This window comes from Nyctereutes procyonoides, unplaced genomic scaffold (assembly GCF_905146905.1).
Source record: "Nyctereutes procyonoides isolate TBG_1078 unplaced genomic scaffold, NYPRO_anot_genome, whole genome shotgun sequence".
In the NCBI taxonomy this organism is placed as follows: domain Eukaryota; kingdom Metazoa; phylum Chordata; class Mammalia; order Carnivora; family Canidae; genus Nyctereutes; species Nyctereutes procyonoides.
In genome coordinates, this window is record NW_026575140.1 from 64,716,179 (window position 1) to 64,738,677 (window position 22,499).

Here is a 22,499-nt window from a genome sequence, read left to right on the forward strand (position 1 = left end):
GATTTCAAGTTGTACTACAGGGCTGTGATTGTCAAGACAGTGTGGTACTGGCACAAAAACAGACACATAGATCAATGTAACAGAATAGAGAACCCAGAAATGGGCCCTCAACTCTACAGTCAACAAATATTGGACAAAGCAGGAAAGACTATCCACTGGAAAAGGACAGTCTCTTCAATATATGGTGCTGGGAAAATTGGAATGAAACTAGACCACTCTCTTGCACCATACACAAAGATAAACTCAAAATGGATCAAAGATCTAAATGTGAGACAAGAATCCATCAAAATCCTAGAGGAGAACACAGGCAACACCCTTTTTGAACTTGGCCACAGCAACTTCTTGCAATATATATCTATGAATGCAAGGGAAACAAAAGCAAAAATGAACTGTTGGGACTTAAGATAAAAAGCTTCTGCACAGCAAAAGAAACAGTTAACAAAACTAAAAGACAACCTACAGAATGGGAGAAGACATTTGCAAATGACATATCAGATAAAGGGTTGGTATCCAAGATCTATAAAGAACTTATTTTTTTTAAAGATTTTATTTATTTATTCATGAGAGACACACACACACACACAGAGAGAGAGAGAGAGAGGCAGAGACACAGGCAGAGGGAGAAGCAGGCTCCATGCAGGGAGCCCGATGCGGGACTTGACCCCGGGTCTCCAGGATCAGGCCCTGGGCTGAAGGTGGCGCTAAACCTCTGAGCCACCCAGGCTGCCCCTATAAAGAACTTATTAAACTCAACAGCAAAGAAACAAACTATACAATCATGAAATGGGCAGAAGACATGAACAGAAATTTCACCAAAGAAGACATACATATGGCCAACCAGCACATGAGAAAATGCTCCGCATCCCTTGCCATCAGGGAAATACAAATCAAAACCACAAGGAGATCCCACCTCACACCAGTGAGAATGGTGAAAATTAACAAGACAGGAAACCACAAATGTTGGAGAGGATGTGGAGAAAGGGGAACCCTCTTGCACTGTTGGTGGGAATGTGAACTGGTATAGTCACTCTGGAAAACTGTGTGGAGGTTCCTCCAAGAGTTAAAAATAGAGCTACCCTACGGCCCAGCAACTGCATTGCTGAGGATTTACCACAAAGATACAGATGCAGTGAAAGACCAAAACACCTGCACCCCAATGTTTATAGCACAATGTTCATAATAGCCAAACTCTGGAAGGAGTCCAGAGGTGTCCATCGAAAGATGAATGGTTAAAGAAGATGTGGTATATGTATACAATGGAATATTACTCAGCCATTAGAAATGATGAATACCCACCATTTGCTTCAACATGGATGGAACTGGAGGGTACAATGCTGAGTGAAGTAAGTCAATCAGAGAAGGACAAACAATATATGGTTTTATTCATTCAGGGATTATAAAAAATAGTGAAAAGGATTATAGGGGAAAGGAGAGAAAATGAGTGGGAAATATCAGAGAGGGTAAACCATGAGAAACTCCTAACTTTGGGATCCGAACAAGGGGTAATGGAAGGGGAGGTTTGCAGGAGGATGGGGTAACTGGTTGATGGGCACTGAGGGGGGCACTTGATGGGATGAGCACTTGGTGTTAAAGTATATGTTGGCAAATCAAACTCCAATAAAAAACACACACACACACACACACACACACACACAAAAACCCACTGGATCGCCTCACCATTTTCATTTATTGTAAGTGTAAATATTTTAGATGGCCTTGAAAAAAAAATCAGGTAAATTTAAGCCTCATTGCACAAAATCAGGCCATTTGTTTTATGGCTCATATTCAGGACACATTACAGAGTAATTTACACATTCATTTCCTTGATTTCTTATTATAATGCATCGGTTAAAATCTCCAAGGAGGACGTTATTAATAAATACAGAACTAAGCAGTATTTTAAGTGGAATATATGGAAGTTTTAGTAGTTTGATGCTTCTCCTCTAAGGCTAAAGCTATATTCTTGCTGACAGTGCATAACACATTTCTTTGAGATTAAATTAAATCAAACAAACTCCAATTGAGGGACATTCTACAAAACAACTGGCCCCTTTAAATATGCCAACATCCCAAAATACAAAAAGAAGCTGAGGTATTGTTTCAAAGTAAAGAAAAGTAGAGACCAGACAACTAATCAGTTTTGAAGACGGAACTGTGAATTAGAGGGAGAGCATACTACAAACCAGTAACAAAGATTCTCTGCTCAACTAAACCTTAGTTGGACTCCTCTGAGCCTGATTCGGCCCCATCCTTGGGCATCACCGCCAAGAGCCCAACTTTAGCAAGAGTCCTGCTGAGTTGGTTTAACCAGAATCCCCCACTCTCAACATCTGATCCTCCTCAATATCCGACCCAATTCCTCACTGTACAACCATCCCCCAAGGGACCTCTGATCAGCAAGAACCCTACAGTCCTTGGCCAGAACCCAGCCTCCCACTGCTGCTTCATCGCTGATGCTTCCACTTGGATTTATTCAGCTCCACCCCAGCTCCTTGGCTATCTGTCCTGACTTCTCCTTGCTGTATTTGGGATCCAGCCCAGTTCTATGCTGTGGTCCCTTCCCTACTACTGCAATAGTCCCTGAGTAAAATCTGGTTGTGCTCTTCTAACTGCCGGCAGTCTTCAATAGTACTATGCTATGAAGCACAAGCAGCAAAATGTGAAGATGGACAGTATAAGAGTATTTTTATCAGTGCTGATATTTCTGAATTTGAGTTGCACAGCTTTATATTATCAAGGTTGGCAAACTTTTTCTGTAAAAGGGCCAAATACTAAACATTTGAGGCAAAGAGGGCCACATACAGTTTCTGTCACATGTTCTGTTTTTGTTTTTTACAACCCTTTAAAAATGTAAAAACCAAAATAATCATAATCATAATAATCATAAAAAATTTAAAAATACAAATAAAAAAGTAAAACCATTCTTCGCTTAAGAGCTACACGAAGCAGGCTAAGGGCTGAATTTGGCCAAGGAGCCAGATCCCTGATATAACGAATATCCTTGCTCTCAGGAAATATGCAATAAAGCATATAAGAGTAAAGGGTCATGATGTCTGCAACTTACTCTCAAATGATTCGGCAATAGTAATAATAATGATAATATATATAAGAACAATAAAATACATGGTGAAATGTTCACAATTGGTAAATCTAGGAGAAAGATAAAAGCACCTCATTATATTTCACTTGCAATTTCCCATTAAACTTGAATTTCATCAAAATAAAAGGTTACTATTTACCATAAAAAGGGCACAGATGTCCCTGGGGGTTGAAATCTGGACACATCAATGTGCAGACATGGGGCATGATTCTGGTGGCTCAAGCAGGAAAGAGAACTCTCACAAAGCAAGAGGTGTTCTGTCACCAAGGTCATTTCAATACATACCCATGTGAAATATCAGAAAGGGAGACAAAACATAGAGACTCCTAATTCTGAGAAATGAACTAGGGTGGTGGAAGGGGAGGAGGGCGGGGAATGGGGGTGAATGGGTGACGGGCACTGAGGGGGACACTTGAAGGGATGAGCACTGGGTGTTATTCTGTATGTTGGCAAATTGAACACCAATAAAAAATAAATTTATTATTAAAAAAAATACATACCCATGTGTCCAGAGGTATCTAGATTCTCCAGTCATCACCAGCAAACTCCGACGAGGCAACATAACTGGCACTGTGACACCATCTGGGTGCTTAAAATCCATGACAATCTTGAAAGAAAGATAAAAACAAAAAGATGAATCCAAGATGTCATGTACTCCTAGGACAAGAATTTTTAATTGATTCTGGCTATCTTTCTAGGTTATTAGAGATTAAAACATGACAATGCTTATAGAAGCATATGGCACAGTGGTCCTCAAACTTCAATGCACATAAAAATCAACTGAGTGGAGTGCTTAGGTGGCTTAGTCAGTTAAACGTCAGACTCTTGATTTCAGCTCAGGTCATGATCTCAGATTTGTGGGATCAAGCTCTGCATCAGGCTCTGCACTCAGCACGGAGTCTGCTTGAGATTCTCTCTCTCTCTCCCCCCGCTTCGGCCCCTCCTCCCACACACATTCTCTCTCTCTCTAAAATAATAATTAAATCTTTTCTTTAAGGTTTTATTTATTTATTCATGAGAGACAGAGAGAGAGAGGCAGAGACACAAGCAGAGGGAGAAGTAGCATGGAGCCTGCTTCTCCCTCTAGCGGCACTAAACCACTAAGCCAACTGGGCTGCCCTAAAATAATAACTAAATATTTTTAAAAAATCAAATGAGGGGAGGGGAGGGGCAAGATGGCGGAGGAGTAGGGTCCCCAAATCACCTGTCCCCAACAAATTACCTAGATAACCTTCAAACCATCCTGAAAATCTACGAATTCGGCCTGAGATTTAAAGAGAGACCAGCTGGAATGCTACAGTGAGAGGAGTTCACGCTTCTATCAAGGTAGGAAGACGGGGAAAAAGAAATAAAGAAACAAAAGGCCTCCGAGGGGGAGGGGCCCCGCGAGGAGCCGGGCTGAGGCCGGGGCGAGTGTCCCCAGGACAGGAAAGCCCCGTCCCGGAGGAGCAGGAGCTGCACCAACCTTCCCGGGCGGGCGGCAAGGGGCTCGCAGGGAGTTGGAGCAGGACCCAGGAGGGCGGGGATGCCCTCGGGCTCCCGGGGACACTAACAGACACCTGCGAGCGCAGGAGAGTGCGCCGAGCTCCCAAGGGCTGCAGCACGCACCGGAGCAGTTCGGAGGAGCTCGGGAGCGGCTCCAGGGAGGGAGCTGCGGGGCGGGAGCGCGAATCCAACAGCGCAGGCCCGGAGCACAGGGCGCCGGGACACAGCCCAGGATCCGGCCTCCCCCCGGGACAGGCAGAGGCCGGGAGAGCCCAGGACAGCAAGGACGCTCCTGCCCCGAGCTGAGCAGATCAGCGGCCCCGCCCCGGAGCCTCCAGGCCCTGCCGAGAGCCCCGAGCCCCTTAGTTCCTGCGGAGGCTGAATCCAGGCTTCCAGAGTTGCCATAGCAACTGCGGCTGATCCTCCTGAGACCTCACGGGGTAAACAACCCCCGCTGAGCCCTGCAGCAGGCAGGGGCAGAGCAGCTCCCCCAAGTGCTAACACCTGAAAATCAGCGCAACAGGCCCCTCCCCCAGAAGACCAGCTGGACGACCAGTTCCAGGGGAAGTCAAGGGACTTAAACTCTACAGAAATACTCCCCCGTGTTTTTTTTTTCTTTTCTTTTTTCTTTTCTTTTTGATTTCTGATTGCTTCCCCCACCCCCCTTTTTTTTTCACCTTTCTTTCTTTTTCTTTCCCTTTTTCTTCTCTTCTTTCCTTTTTCTTTTTTTCTTTTTTCTTTTTCTCTTTTCTTTCCTTCTCTCTCTTTCTCTCATTTTCCCAATACAACTTGTTTTTGGCCACTCCGCACTGAGCAAAATGACTAGAAGGAAAACCTCACCTCAAAAGAAAGAATCAGAAACAGCCCTCTCTCCCACAGAGCTACAAAATCTGGATTACAATTCAATGTCAGAAAGCCAATTCAGAAGCACTATTATACAGCTACTGGTGGCTCTAGAAAAAAGCATTAAGGACTCACGAGACTTCATGACTGCAGAATTTAGATCCAATCAGGCAGAAATTAAAAATCAACTGAATGAGATGCAATCCAAACTAGAAGTCCTAACGACGAGGGTTAACGAGGTGGAAGAACGAGTGAGTGACATAGAAGACAAGTTAATGGCAAAGAGGGAAACTGAGGAAAAAAGAGATAAACAATTAAAGAACCATGAAGACAGATTAAGGGAAATAAATGACACTCTAAGGAAGAAAAATCTACGTTTAATTGGGGTTCCCGAGGGCGCCGAAAGGGACAGAGGGCCAGAATATGTATTTGAACAAATCCTAGCTGAAAACTTTCCCAATCTGGGAAGGGAAACAGGCATTCAGATCCAGGAAATAGAGAGATCCCCCCCTAAAATCAATAAAAACCGTTCAACACCTCGACATCTAATAGTGAAGCTTGCAAATTCCAAAGATAAAGAGAAGATCCTTAAAGCAGCAAGAGACAAGAAGTCCCTGACTTTCATGGGGAGGAATATTAGGGTAACAGCAGACCTCTCCACAGAGACCTGGCAGGCCAGAAAGGGCTGGCAGGATATATTCAGGGTCCTAAATGAGAAGAACATGCAACCAAGAATACTTTATCCAGCAAGGCTCTCATTCAAAATGGAAGGAGAGATAAAGAGCTTCCAAGACAGGCAGGAACTGAAAGAATATGTGACCTCCAAACCAGCTCTGCAAGAAATTTTTAAGGGGGACTCTTAAAATTCCCCTTTAAGAAGAAGTTCAGTGGAACAATCCACAAAAACAAGGACTAAATAGATATCATGATGACACTAAACTCATATCTGTCAATAGTAACTCTGAACGTGAACGGGCTTAATGACCCCATCAAAAGGCGCAGGGTTTCAGACTGGATAAAAAAGCAGGACCCATCTATTTGCTGTCTACAAGAGACTCATTTTAGACAGAAGGACACCTACAACCTGAAAATAAAAGGTTGGAGAACCATTTACCATTCAAATGGTTCTCAAAAGAAAGCAGGGGTAGCCATCCTTATATCAGATAAACTAAAATTCACTCCGAAGACAGTAGTGAGAGACGAAGAGGGACACTATATCATACTTAAAGGATCTATCCAACAAGAGGACTTAACAATCCTCAATATATATGCCCCGAATGTGGGAGCTGCCAAATACTTAAACGAATTATTAACCAAAGTAAAGAAATACTTAGATAATAATACACTTATACTTGGTGACTTCAATCTAGCTCTCTCTACCCTTGATAGGTCTTCTAAACACAACATCTCCAAAGAAACGAGAGCTTTAAATGATACACTGGACCAGATAGATTTCACAGATATCTACAGAACTTTACATCCAAACTCAACTGAATACACATTCTTCTCAAGTGCACATGGAACTTTTTCCAGAATAGACCACATACTGGGTCACAAATCGGGTCTGAACCGATACCAAAAGATTGGGATCGTCCCCTGCATATTCTCAGACCATAACGCCTTGAAATTAGAACTCAATCACAAGAAGAAGTTTGGAAGGACCTCAAACACGTGGAGGTTAAGGACCATCCTGCTAAAAGATAAAAGGGTCAACCAGGAAATTAAGGAAGAATTAAAAAGATTCATGGAAACTAATGAGAATGAAGATACAACTGTTCAAAATCTTTGGGATGCAGCAAAAGCAGTCCTGAGGGGGAAATACATCGCAATACAAGCATCCATTCAAAAACTGGAAAGAACTCAAATACAAAAGCTAACCTTACACATAAAGGAGCTAGAGAAGAAGCAGCAAATCGACCCGACGCCCAGCAGAAGAAGAGAGTTAATTAAAATTCGAGCAGAACTCAACGAAATTGAGACCAGAAGAACTGTGGAACAGATCAATAGAACCAGGAGTTGGTTCTTTGAAAGAATTAATAAGATAGATAAACCATTAGCCAACCTTATTAAAAAGAAGAGAGAGAAGACTCAAATTAATAAAATCATGAATGAGAAAGGAGAGATCACTACCAACACCAAGGAAATACAAACGATTTTAAAAACATATTATGAACAGCTCTACGCCAATAAATTAGGCAATCTAGAAGAAATGGACGCATTCCTGGAAAGCCACAAACTACCAAAACTGGAGCAGGAAGAAATAGAAAACCTGAACAGGCCAATAACCAGGGAGGAAATTGAAGCAGTCATCAAAAACCTCCCAAGACACAAGAGTCCAGGGCCAGATGGCTTCCCAGGGGAATTCTATCAAACGTTTAAAGAAGAAATCATACCTATTCTACTAAAGCTGTTTGGAAAGATAGAAAGAGATGGAGTACTTCCAAACTCATTCTATGAGGCCAGCATCACCTTAATTCCAAAACCAGACAAAGACCCCACCAAAAAGGAGAATTACAGACCAATATCCCTGATGAACATGGATGCAAAAATTCTCAACAAGATACTAGCCAATAGGATCCAACAACACATTAAGAAAATTATTCACCATGACCAAGTAGGATTTATCCCCGGGATGCAAGGCTGGTTCAACACTCGTAAAACAATCAATGTGATTCATCATATCAGCAAGAGAAAAACCAAGAACCATATGATCCTCTCATTAGATGCAGAGAAAGCATTTGACAAAATACAGCATCCATTCCTGATCAAAACTCTTCAGAGTGTAGGGATAGAGGGAACTTTCCTCGATATCTTAAAAGCCATCTACGAAAAGCCCACAGCAAATATCATTCTCAATGGGGAAGCACTGGGAGCCTTTCCCCTAAGATCAGGAACCAGACAGGGATGTCCACTCTCACCACTGCTATTCAACATAGTATTGGAAGTCCTAGCCTCAGCAATCAGACAACAAAAAGACATTAAAGGCATTCAAATTGGCAAAGAAGAAGTCAAACTCTCCCTCTTCGCCGTTGACATGATACTCTACATAGAAAACCCAAAAGCCTCCACCCCAAGATTGCTAGAACTCATACAGCAATTTGGTAGCGTGGCAGGATACAAAATCAATGCCCAGAAATCAATGGCATTCCTATACACTAACAATGAGACTGAAGAAAGAGAAATTAAGGAGTCAATCCCATTTACAATTGCACCCAAAAGCATAAGATACCTAGGAATAAACCTAACCAAAGAGGTAAAGGATCTATACCCTAAAAACTATAGAACACTTCTGAAAGAAATTGAGGAAGACACAAAGAGATGGAAAAATATTCCATGCTCATGGATAGGCAGAATTAATATTGTGAAAATGTCAATGCTACCCAGGACAATTTACACGTTCAATGCAATCCCTATCAAAATACCATGGACTTTTTTCAGAGACTTAGAACAAATTATTTTAAGATTTGTGTGGAATCAGAAAAGACCCCGAATAGCCAGGGGAATTTTAAAAAAGAAAACCATAGCTGGGGGCATCACAATGCCAGATTTCAGGTTGTACTACAAAGCTGTGGTCATCAAGACAGTGTGGTACTGGCACAAAAACAGACACATAGACCAATGGAACAGAATAGAGAATCCAGAAATGGACCCTGAACTTTATGGTCAACTAATATTCGACAAAGGAGGAAAGACGATCCACTGGAAGAAAGACAGTCTCTTCAATAAATGGTGCTGGGAAAATTGGTCATCCACATGCAGAAGAATGAAACTAGACCACTCTCTTGCACCATACACAAAGATAAACTCAAAATGGATGAAAGATTTAAATGTGAGACAAGACTCCATCAAAATCCTAGAGGAGAACACAGGCAACACCCTTTTTGAACTTGGCCACAGTAACTTCTTGCAAGATACATCCACGAAAACAAAAGAAACAAAAGCAAAAATGAACTATTGGGACTTCATCAAGATAAGAAGCTTTTGCACAGCAAAGGATACAGTCAACAAAACTCAAAGACAACCTACAGAATGGGAGAAGATATTTGCAAATAACATATCAGATAAAGGGCTAGTTTCCAAAATCTATAAAGAACTTATTAAACTCAACACCAAAGAAACAAACAATCCAATCATGAAATGGGCAAAAGACATGAAGAGAAATCTCACAGAGGAAGACATAGACATGGCCAACATGCACATGAGAAAATGCTCTGCATCACTTGCCATCAGGGAAATACAAATCAAAACCACAATGAGATACCACCTCACACCAGTGAGAATGGGGAAAATTAATAAGGCAGGAAACAACAAATGTTGGAGAGGATGCGGAGAAAAGGGAACCCTCTTACACTGTTGGTGGGAATGTGAACTGGTGCAGCCACTCTGGAAAACTGTGTGGAGGTTCCTCAAAGAATTAAAAATAGACCTGCCCTACGACCCAGCAATTGCACTGTTAGGGATTTACCCCGAAGATTCAGATGCAATGAAACGCCGGGGCACCTGCACCCCGATGTTTCTAGCAGCCATGTCCACAATAGCCAAACTGTGGAAGGAGCCTCGGTGCCCATCGAAAGATGAATGGATAAAGAAGATGTGGTTTATGTATACAATGGAATATTACTCAGCCATTAGAAACAACAAATACCCACCATTTGCTTCAACGTGGATGGAACTGGAGGGTATTATGCTGAGTGAAGTAAGTCAATCGGAGAAGGACAAACAGTGTATGTTCTCACTCATTTGGGGAATATGAATAATAGTGAAGGGGAATATAAGGGAAGGGAGAAGAAATGTGTGGGAGATATCAGAAAGGGACACAGAACATAAAGACTTCTAACTCTGGGAAATGAACTAGAGGTGGTGGAAGGGGAGGAGGGCGGGGGGTGGGGGTGAATGGGTGACGGGCACGGAGGGGGACACTTGACGGGATGAGCACTGGGTGTTATTCTGTATGTTGGTAAATTGAACACCAATAAAAATTAATTTATAAAAAAAATAAAAAAAAAAATCAAATGAGGGGATCCCTGGGTGCGTCAGCGGTTTGGCATCTGCCTTTGGCCAGGGTGCGATCCTGGAGTCCTGGGATTGAGTTCCACATCGGGCTCCCTGCATGGAGCCTGCTTCTCCCTCTGTCTGTGTCTCTGCCTCTCTCTCTGTGTCTATCATAAATAAACAAACAAATAAATAAATAAATCTTTAAAAAAAAATCAAATGAATGACTGAAACACATACTTCATGCACACGTTCAAACTCAGCAGGTCTAGGATGAGGTTCAGGAGTCTGCATTTCTAATAATCACCCCAGAAAATTATGATGCAGGTGGTCTGGGTACCATACATACAATGCAAAACATTAGGGCAGTGGCCAAATGCTAGGACTTAGAGCTGAAACACACATAACCTGACTCTTCCATTTGCTAGCCACATGACCCAGGACAAGCCACTTAACCCCTCTGTGCTCGGGGTCCTCAGCCCTTAGAGGCTGGTTACATGAATTAAATACACAATACACATAAATCACAGTATCTGGCATACAACAAATATAAAAAATAGTAGCTATAATTATTCATAGGATATTAAAAATTAATTAGTAACCCCCTAAACAATTATTAGATACCTATTCTCATATGACCCAATTTGTTTTTAAAGTCACACAACGTTTTGGATATCAAAGGTTAATGTGTAAAAGATAATCTAAGAACACAGGAACATTTTCAGCAACTCTTCCTAAGTTGTGGCCAAATATTATTACAAATAACAACCTATATTGGGCAGCCCTGGTGGCTTAGCGGTTTGGTGCAGCCTTCAGCCCAAAGCATGGTTCTAGAGACACAGGATCGAGTCCCACATCGGGCTCCCCACACAGAGCCTGCTTCTCCCTCTGCCTGTATCTCTGCCCACCCCCCACCCCCGCGTCTCTAATAAATAAATAAATAAATAACTTAAAAAACAAATAACAACCTATAAAGATACAACACCCAAGAAACTGTTTTTGTCCTCAGGAACCCAAATACCAAAGAGTTCAGTCTAGACATAGCAGCAGCTCACAAATGTGCATTCAAAAGGCATGCCACAGGGCTAAAAAATATTTTTAAGCGAACACATCAATCTACTTGAAAAATAAACATGATCACCAAGTACCAGTGGGATAAACAGAATTTAACAGAACATCTTTGTTATGGGTTAACTTTTAGCACGGTATCTGGCACAGTAACTGTTAGCTACAGTTATTATCAGCAATACAGCAATATTATTGGTCCAAATTAGAAAATAGACATGAAAATTTCTTGTAAACTACAAAGAATTATACAGCTCTAAACTGCTTTCTTTACCTTTAAAGTATGGAAAATAAAGAGGATAGAATTTAATTTTCTAACAATTATCTGTTCGAAATGATCACATATAATTTCAAATAGCTACACTCTAAAAATATTCTGTCAATAAACACTACAAATGAATTCTAAAGTTGTGGGGGTGAAGTGTACTGATACCCACAACTTCCCAAAATGTGTAAGTAAAATATACTGATAAGAGGATGGACAAGTGGATAGATATTTGATAAAGCAAATATATTAAAATGTTAACTGTGGAATCCAGGTAGTAGGTATATAGGTATCTATTGTACAATTCTTTCAACTTTTTTTTCAACTTTTCTATATGAAAATTTTCATACAGAAAGTTGAAGAAAGGGGACAAAAGTCCACTGTACCCATTTTAAAACTAATACATATAAGTTTCAATTTTCTGAAGAAACACTAAGGTACACATGTAGGAAAGAATGAGCACATTTATTAGTTAATTTATTAGAGAAAATCATTTATAGCTTAAAGGAATAAAAACTTTTGATGGAAAAATACTCTGAGGGACTAGACTCCAAATTATTCCCTAGACAAATATTTATTTTTCATTGTCTGAGATATCAAAGGCCACAATGTTGAGTGAGAGACATGTCCTTGCCCACCCAGAGGTTAGAGTTTCTGGCTAATTAACACTCAACATGTGTAACAAATACACAGTGGCTATTTACTTGTGAAATTCAAACACATTTCCTCCCATCAAGAGGAGTAATGATTTTAAAATAAGGAAATCTCAGTTTAAACAAATGATTAGAACAGGACAAGTATGAATGTGACACTAATTAATTTGGAAATGCTTGTCCTGAATACAAAAACCAAGTTTCAAGGAAGAAAAATACACTATCAAATAAGCCAAATTTTATGGGACTTAGGTTAGAAAATATACACAAAATTTATTTTTACCATTGATGATCATTTTTTACTTTGCTTGAGAGGCTCACAGAACTCAGGAAAACAGTTTACTGACTATCGGCCAATTTATTATAAAATGATAAGATAAAGGATACAGATGAACATCCAAATGGAAGAGATGCACAGGGCAGGGATGTGGGAAGGGGCACAGAGCCTCCCTGACCTCTCTGGGTGTGGTCCTCTCCTAGGACCTCCACAAGTTTGCTCATCAACCTGGAAGCTCTCTGAGCCCCATACTATTAGGAATTTTACAGAGGCCTCATCACATAGGCATGATCAATTATTAACTCCATCTCCAGCCCTGTTCCCATCTGGAGAATCGGGGACAAGACTAAAAATTCCAAACTTCTAACCACGGCCTGTTCTTTCTGGTGACCAGCCCCCATTCACCGCCCACTAAGAGTAAACTTATTAGAACAAAATTTCCTGCCATCCCTGAGGAAATTCCAAGGGATTTAGGAACTCTGTGTCAGTGGCATGCTTACCGTTTGGGAAATTTGCAAGTGTTTTAGGAGTTCTTTGCCAGGAACTGGGGACAAAGACCAATATATATGTTTCCTATTACCTCACAGATATATAATGTGAGAGTACAGTTTTTTCAATTTAAGAAAGATTTACTTATAAAATTAAATGTACATTTTTCTGTGAAAATTAAGTCTTTTTTAAAACATTCTATCATAAAATACTGTCACTGTCATCATATCTAAAGTATCTGTATCTTAACTAAATAATGCTTGTAAAAGGCCAAATTTTTTTAAAGGGGGTTTTTTAAAAGTTCACAAAGGATTCACAATCAATAATGCTTCCTGCAACTCCTGAATCATTCTGCCACGTGATAGCTTTGCTCCACAGGACCTTTCTTCAATTATTCTTTTTGGTTTTACCTATTTTCCTTATTTTCCGAGATGGCAGAATCAATAAAGATCAAGGTCCCAGCAAGCTTCCAGGGTATGACTTCAAAGCAAGCAAACAAAAAGTCCTAGACTTTCTGATCTTATAAAACCTTTAAGCATCCAAAGTACAATAGAATGAAAACCCTAGACATAGCCATCACTCTGTCACTCAAGTAGAAGAAGATTCGTGACACAAAAAGTACATGAAATAAATAGATCTCTGTGTCGGCTAAACAGGAAAATGGAGAGCACATTCCTACTTTCAACACTTCAGAGAAAGAACACAAACTTAATGTGGATCCTTATTGGTTAGGAAGGGGCTGAGATGATTAGCCTTCTGAAACCCCGAGGGGCATACACACAAGAGATCACACTCTGAGAAGCAGGACATGTGATTCAGAGAATGGTGAATGCCGACGTGATGGAAGTCACTGTGTTTGACCTAAGAAGAGATCCCACGGCAGAGAAGGAAGAGGAGAGAGAGAGAGAAGTCCCTGTTTCCCACAGCCTGCCTAATATAAATCTTCTGATGTTGTCACTGGACCCAAATGTAGTAAGAATTTGCTTCTTATTGAAAATAGCAAACAGGTGAGGCATGTCTAACATGTTTGGACAAGTGAGAAAGAAGAGAAGCAGACAGACTCATGATTACATATGTGTAAGACTGAAGCTACAAACTATTGACAAAGAATCATGGGTAAGTAAAAAATGTCCGTTTATATCCTTTCGTTAGATCACAAATACAGAATCCCAGCATATCGTAAGTAATTAGTTCACTGTGGGAGAGAAGAGGAACTTAGACCATTTTTAGTAAAACAAATATAATTTTCTGTCTGTCTACAAATGACACTCCCAGAAGTATACTTTGCCCAGATGACAAGTAGCTGGACGAGAAGCCTGCTGATGTGCCATAGTATTCCAGGAATAATAGGAATAGGAATAACAGGGTCTCTGGGACACCCTGGAGACGAGCAACTGATGTTGTCAATAACCTTTCAATCTCCTCCCATATAAGCCTGCTCAGTTTCCATTCCTTAAAGCAAGTTAAAAATCAAAGACCGAAACCAACCTGTTTCCCTCTATGTTCCTTCCTTAATTCCCATTAGCAAGATATGTTTCCAAACAACAAAAACAGGAACCTTGAAATTTGCTAAATTTCTTGAAAACTGGAATCTCAGGAGAAGGAATCTCACCAAGTCTTGTGAAACTCAAAGGAAAGAAACAATAGCAGCAACAAAACCCAGGGCTTCCCTTTTGAAAATCACCAAAGGAAACCAAGCTCTAATTCCTTGTTCTGCACTCAGGAGTGATACAATAAAGGATAGGTCTCAGTATTCTTGTCAAGAGAGAGAAACTCTCACATACTGGAACATAAACATGAGATAGTGCTTTATGGCATAGCAAAGGGGTCCCTCAAGTAGGACATGCAAGAGTGAAATACCATGGTAGCCCCAACGCACTTGCTTCTCACTGCTTCTAAGAGGGGATGCCTGATGTTTCTGGTGTGAAAACTTCCCCAGCTGGTCAGGTACCATGTATGCATTTAGCAAACATACCTGGGAACCTGTCAGTAGTACTGTACATGTGAAACAAGCAAAATGAGGCTAAAATTTAAAAAGAAAACCTCACAAATCTACTTTTTAGCATATGTCAGCAAATTCCACCTCTCAGTACAACTCTGCCTTACAGAACTAGGTCTCAGCTGCCAAATGAATAGAAGCTGCCATCTCTACCTCTCCACTCCCAAATACACATGATTTGAACTGTCTTATCTGGCTGAGCTCAGTAGAATGTGAGACAAAAGAGGAGGCATTTTTCTTTTTTAAGTTTAATGGTTTAAATACATTTGCAAAAGGCACAAAAGAGAGCAGAGGAAACATTGCATAACAGAAAAATAAGTCTGAAAGAAAAGATGCTAAATTGCAGATACTTTAGCCACCACTGAATATCTCATATTATGAATGCTTAGCATAAAGGCCTATAATATATGGGTGCCTGGGTGGATGGATCAGTGGGTTAGGAGTCTGACTTCGGTTCAGGTTATGATCTCAGGGTCCTGGGATTGAGACCCACATCAGGCTCCCTGCTCAGTGGGAAGTCTGCTTCTCCCTATCCCTCTCCTTCCACTTCTCTCCCAATTCATGCTCTCTCTCTCAAATAAATAAAATCTTAAAAAAAAAAAAAGCCTATAAGATAGTCATGCTCACATGTTTGCAAGGAGACCACCTACTATGAGCTTTCATTTATCACACCATGGCTTTATTCCTCTATAGGAACTGTGAAGTGAAAATCCATGTCATCCAAAATTGGACTCTAAAACCAAGAGTCAATCAAAAGCCATTTCAGTAAAATGAAGTTTTACTTTACATATGACAAAGCTGCAAAGGTAATGAAACATTTTAGCTTTAAAAAACATTTTTTGAGATTTTTGTCCTATTAATTACTTGTTAGAGTCTGTCTAGTATATTATACTCAAAAAATATTTTTGAATAAACAAATGAATACATTCATCATAAGCAATTTATATGAAAAGAACAGAGTAATGTACCTTACATTTTTGGACAGAAGGCTTCCTAAATTCCATTTATTTATTTTCTGAGCTTTCCTTCTGAAGCAAAATAAGTCAACAGACTCATATACACAGATAACCAAAATGAGAGAGCTAAAGTAAAAAGAACAATAATAGTCATGAATTTATCTCTAAGGCCTAGATTATTCCTCATTAAAAAAACTCACTTAGGATAGCACTTTCCATAGGTACCACAATGAGATACCACCTCACATCTCCTAGAATGGCTACTATCAAAAAAAAGAAAAAGAGGGGAGGCGAGGGGAGGCGAGGGGAGGGGAGGGGAAGGAAGGGAAGGGAAGGGAAGGGAAGGGAAGGGAAGGGAAGGGAAGGGAAGGGAAGGGAAGAAAAAAGTGTTGAAAATGTGGAGAAAAGAGAACCCTCCTGCACTTGGTGGGAATGCAAACTGCTGCAGCCGCTCTGGAAACAGCATGGAGGTTCCTCAAGATATTAAAAATATCAGAAAGGGAGACAGAACATGGAAGACTCCTAACTCTGGGAAACGAACCAGGGGTGTTGGAAGGGGAGGAGGGCAGGGGGTGGGAGTGACTGATTGGCAGGCACTGAGGGGGGCACTTGACGGGATGAGCATTGGGTGTTATTCTGTATGCTGGCAAATTGAACACCAATAAAAAATAAATTTATTATTAAAAAAATAAAAAAACAAAACTCAAAAAAAAACAAACAAAAAAAAGAAATTAAAAATAGAATTAGGGCAGCCCCGGTGGCGCAGCAGTTTAGCGCCGCCTGCAGCCCGGGGTGTGATCCTGGAGACCCGGGATCGAGTCCCGCGTCGGGCTCCCTGCATGAAGCCTGCTTCTCTCTCTGCCTGTGTCTCTGCCTCTCAGTCTCTCTCTCTCTCTCTCTCTGAATAAATAAATTAAAAATCTTTAAAAAAAAAATAGAATTAGCATAGGATCCAGTAATTCCACTTCTGGGTATTTATCCAAAAAAAATGAAAGCACTAACTCAAGAAGATATCTGCACTCCATGTTCACTGCAGCATTATCTACAACAGCAAGACAAGGAGGACACCTAAGCGTCCACCGATATATGAATGAAGAAGTTGTGGTATTTATACACAATAGAATATTATTCAGCCCTTAAAAAGAAGGAAATCTTGCCATTTGCAACAACATGGGTGGACCTGGAGGGCACTGTGCTAAGTGAAATAAGTCAGAGAAAGACATGCCACATGGTCTCACTTACATGTGGAACCTAAAAAACGAAAAAACTCCTAGATACACGGAACAGACCATGGTTGCCAAAGGAGGGAGCAGAAGGTAGGTGAAATGGGTAAACAATCCTCCAGTTATAAAACATAAATCCTGAGAATGCAAGGTACAGCATGACAACTATAATTAATACTGTAGTGTATATTTGAAAGTTGTTGAGAGATCTTAAAAGGTCTCATAAGAAAAAAAAAGTTGTAATTATGTGTGAGGACAGACTTACTATCTAGACTTACTATGGTGACCATTTCGCAAAATGTGTATATATCAAGTCATTATGTTATACACCTGAAACTAATACAATGTTATATGTCAATTATATCTCAATTACAAAAACCAACCAGGAAATACACACACACACACACACACACACAAGAAAAAGAAAAAAGAGGGGGACCTGGGTGGTTCAGTGGTTGAGTGTCTGCCTTTGGCTCAGGTCATGATCCCGGGGTCCCAGGATAGAGTCCTACATCGGGCACCCCACAGGGAGCCTGCTTCTCCCTCTGCCTATGTCTCTGCCTTTCTGTGTCTCTCATGAATAAATAAAATCTTTAAAAAAAAAAGCGAAAGAAAAAAGAAAACACCTCATTGCAGGTGGTGATGATCATAGTACACTAGTGTTGGTAGCAGGAGTGGAGGCAACAGTTCCTGCAGTCATTATTATTAAATTCTTCTCAGGCAGCCCAGGTGGCTCAGCGGTTTAGTGCCACCTTCAGCCCAGGGCGTGGTCCTGGAGACCCGGGATTGAGTCCCACGTCAGGCTCCTGAATGAGGCCTGCTTCTCCCTCTGCCTTGTGTCTCTGCCTTTCTCTCTCTGTGTGTCTCTCATGAATAAATAAATAAAATCTTTAAAAAATAAATAAATTATTCTCAATTCTGTATAATAACTAAAATTCAATAATTATATGCCAACTTCAATGTATGACAGAAAGCACAGAAATTAGGTGATTTGTCTGTGGCCCCAAGAGGGATGAGTTAGAACCCAACTCTCCCAACTTGTCCAATGCCAAATTGAGTCCCAGTGCAAACACCTAAGGATCTGGACACAATGCTCACAGACTCTCACTTTTTCTATTCCCAGGGCTGCGCTGGAGTATTTAATTGCATGGTGACCACAACTGCCCCTGGTGCCTACATTCTTCCATGTCTATTTATTCTGGGAAAGATTACTAAGAAATCCTACTGCCTCTGGAGTTGATACTACACAGATTTAGTATTTCAACATTTTCTAACTCCCACAATTCAAAATCCTAACTAAATATCATAATTGTGAGCTTTCTAGAAGTACAGAAAATCAACCTTCATCTCAAACATTCTGAATCAGAATAAACCACAGTATTTGCTCTGGAAAAAAAAAAACAGTCTAACAGGGAGAACAGAAATAAACCACGGGGACCTCAAATATGCAAATATCAGATACAGGCTAAGAAACAAAGATTCTTCTCATGTTTACAGATAAAAACGTTACGCTTGATAATTTTGGCAGAGAACTGGAAATGACTTTTTTTTAAGACATTGTAAATCTGAAGAAAAACAAAGCAAATACTCTAATACAGACAAACACCATGACCCATCAATGAATGGGTTTAACAGCAAATCAGACATGGCTGAGAAGAGAATTACAGACAGAAGAAAATGTCTGGAGTAAAGCATGGAGAGATAAAATACATTAAACACAGAAGAGAGGGTAAGCAAAACAACTTCTACAGAAAACAGGCAGATGGAAAGAGAATGGAATAGAGACAAAATCTACAGGGATAATGGCTGAGTTTCCAAAACTGAATGGGAAAAAAAAAAATCTGCTGTTTCAAGAAACCCAATAAATCCCCAAAATAAATAAACTCATCAAAATAAAATCAATATATATTGTATGGCAATTTATGGCAATAAAAAAAGATTAGGAGTTCTCAGAAATTTTCTAGTAAAAGGAAGCAAGTAAAAAGTTAAGTATTTTAGCTAAGGAGAAACAAACACTAAAAAAAAAAAAGCACAACGATGCCACTGACAAATTATTACAAACAGTTATTTACCTCCAGGAATAAGATCAGATTTTGAAGCAAACTTTAGTTAGATTATATGACCTTATATTTTAAAGGTTCTTCTGGACTTAAAATTCTGATCTTTAACTAAAACTTTATCTGTGGTTTGCACTCATCCGTTTCAATCATGCTTTTTATGTTAACAGTTCAAGTGAAGTGCAGCCATACAAACAAGTCAATGAATAAACATGAGCCTCTCATGACACTCTTCATCTGTAAAAATGAGGATATTACCCTGTACTGCTCAGAGTTTTTGAAGGGATTGAATCAGGTAATATATGTGAAAAAGTATCAAAATTCTGAGCACACACATTTTAGTTTCGTGTTCCTTTTTCCGTGGCCTGCAGCTACCACCTCTCGCCACTAGATGGCAACGCTGCACGAGTAAGGAGAGTAGTCTGGCTTGTATTCACCAAGTCCAAGTGAAATTAGTAAGAAAATGTGTAAAAAGCAGGGGTTCTCCTACCATCTGATCAGCTGACAGATAGGCTTCATACACTTGAAAGAAGAGGCTGTGACAATTTTATATTCTATAAGAAATGGAAGTATTATAACACCTTTACTTCTCATTTTAAAATCTTATTTTAATTAAGAAATGCAGGAAATCCTATGAAAACAGTATTATATAAGGTAAAATAGTTGTTGATGGCTAATGAAAATGCTTGAACATTTACCTCTGACCCCAAACTGAGAGAAACAATCTCATCCTCAAAAGCAGAATGTGTGTCAATATGAGCAGGAATTCCTGGGACAGAAAATAAAATAACATGTCATTTCATTTTTCCTTTCAGTAGATTTCAGATGACTCTAAATACGGCCTCACATTATTAGGGTGAGAACATTGGTAATCAGGAAAGTACTATAACTTTAGTTAAAAGTAAACATTTAAGGGGAATGTGACTACATAAAATCAAACTAATTCTGAACTAGAAATGTCTTCATATTGAAGCGCTGCTAGCACTCCATTCTGAAATCAGGACGTGAGAGTCACTGCTTACCTAGGCCATTTACCTACACCCAGCCCAAGAGCATGACATGAAAGGTTAAGTACCAAAGTCGTGTTTTCCCTTCAACAGGGATCCCCCAAGTACATGCACAACAACAGCAATGGCCAGGTGTGAAAACCAAGCATACCAATCAAGATGTGGCTTCCTCCATTAACTTCTCATGTAAGTGTACTGAGTAACCCCTAAGAAAAAGGAACTCTGCTACATGGTAAGAGTACATAAAGCAAGTAAGACATATCCCTGTCCTCAAGGAGCAGACAGACCGATAGAAAGACTGACAGGTAAATAAGCAATTACAGTACAGTGTGATAAAAGCAGGAAAAAAAAACAAAACTCCACGACGTCTGCCTTAAGATTAATAAATCCTAAGATTGTTTCATTAGGAAAAGATTAATAAAATTAATAATTTTTAAGATTTTATTTATTTATTCATGAGAGACACACAGAGAGAGAGAGAGAGAGAGGCAGAAACACAGGCAGAGGGAAAAGCAGGCTCCATGCAGGGAACCCAATGTGGGACTCGATCCTGGGTCTCCAGGATCACGCCCTGGGCCGAAGGCGGCACTAAACCACTGAGCCATCCGAGCCGCCCAATTAATAATATCCTTAAGATAATCTCATTACTACAACTATCGATGAAGATGCTGCTCTAAGTGCAAAAACCTCAAGGGTCTCAAGATTTTTTACTAACGTATCATCCTAGAACTGTCTTCACATTCTCAAAGGAGAAGGAAGAGCAAGACCATGCAACCAAGCAGCCTCCTGCAGGTATCTGTAAATGATACAAATGGTTCTTCTTACCCATGTCTCCTATGTCTTTAAAACAATCTCTTCCCTCTCTACATGAAATGTTGAGAAGCAGACAAAAAAAAATCACAAACAGCAACTGTGCCAGTCTGCTAATCTAAACTTTGAGACATGAGGGGCTAACATGTAGATTTGTAAGGGACTAAAGTCAACACCGGTAACAAACAGAAGCAAATCCCTGTGGAGAGTCAGTGTAAGCTATAAAAAGAATATCTTTGAGTTACAGAATCTACTTAGTTATGAACTATATGACTGGATGTTAAAAGAAGAAAATACTCACCATGTCCAGGTTCATACTGGTTTATAGTCAACTGATCGGGTTTGTGTTTAATGAAACCTTCTTTCAACCATTTCTCCAGAAGGCTATCACAAATGCCAGGAAGACCTGATGTCAGTATTCATAAAGATAGAACATTAAGATATTTGCTTTGCATGTTTTACTCAAGAATAAAAAAAGCCACTAGGAGAAAAACCACAGCCTTTAACTTAGCAGTCAAGATCTAAACAGAAAAATAAACCCATAAGACAAAACAAAATAAAAACAAAACCTTAAGAATCTTTTATTTTATTGATTTTAATCAAACAAAATATCCAAAAGAACAATTTTGCCCACAATTTTAGCATTTTGTAAAACAGCAATAAAATTATAAAATTTACTATTATATACTGAAAGTTAGCCTGACCACCCTTTCTTATTTAAATTATTCTTATTTAAATTTAATTTAAATTTAACTTACTTATTCTAAATCATTTCCTTTTATTTTCTTTAAGTTTTTTTATTCATTTAAGAAATCTCCACACCCAACATGGGACTCACACTCACAATCCCGAGATCAAGATTTGCTCTCTCTTCCGACTAAGCCAGACAGGTTCCTCTAAATCATTTCCTCTTAAAAAACACAGTTTTCAGGGGCTCCTGACTGGCTCAGTCGGAGGAGCATGTGACTCTTGATCTCCAAGTTGTGACACTGAGCCACACATTAGGTATAGAGATTACTTTAAAAATTAAAAATTTTTTTAAAATTAAAATATTTAAAAAAAAAGCAAAAAGCAAAAACAAAAACAAAACACGGTTTTCAAAGTAGAACTAATTTATTTTCACTAGAGTCAGAAACATTATTTCATGAATGACAGTAAGCCTTAAATAAGATTAAAAGTCATAAAGATAAATATAACTCCAATAAAATCCTACCGAAGGTTTAATATCCAGATTATACGGTAAAATCTTACTAATCAGTCAACCCCTTAGGAAAAACT

At 39.7% G+C, this 22,499-nt stretch overlaps 1 protein-coding gene across 3 annotated transcripts in view; it reads right to left on the reverse strand.

The window, feature by feature from the left end:
- ALKBH8 (alkB homolog 8, tRNA methyltransferase) overlaps positions 1-22,499 on the reverse strand; it is a 55,979-nt gene that overhangs the window by 20,460 nt on the left and 13,020 nt on the right. For all 3 annotated transcript variants that reach the window (XM_055306765.1, XM_055306764.1, XM_055306766.1), the window contains 3 exons: positions 21,523-21,627; positions 20,103-20,173; positions 3,601-3,707 (listed from right to left, as the gene is read on the reverse strand). In XM_055306765.1, coding sequence (XP_055162740.1) covers positions 3,601-3,707; positions 20,103-20,173; positions 21,523-21,627 — 283 coding nt within the window. The remainder of the gene's footprint in view (positions 1-3,600; positions 3,708-20,102; positions 20,174-21,522; positions 21,628-22,499) is intronic.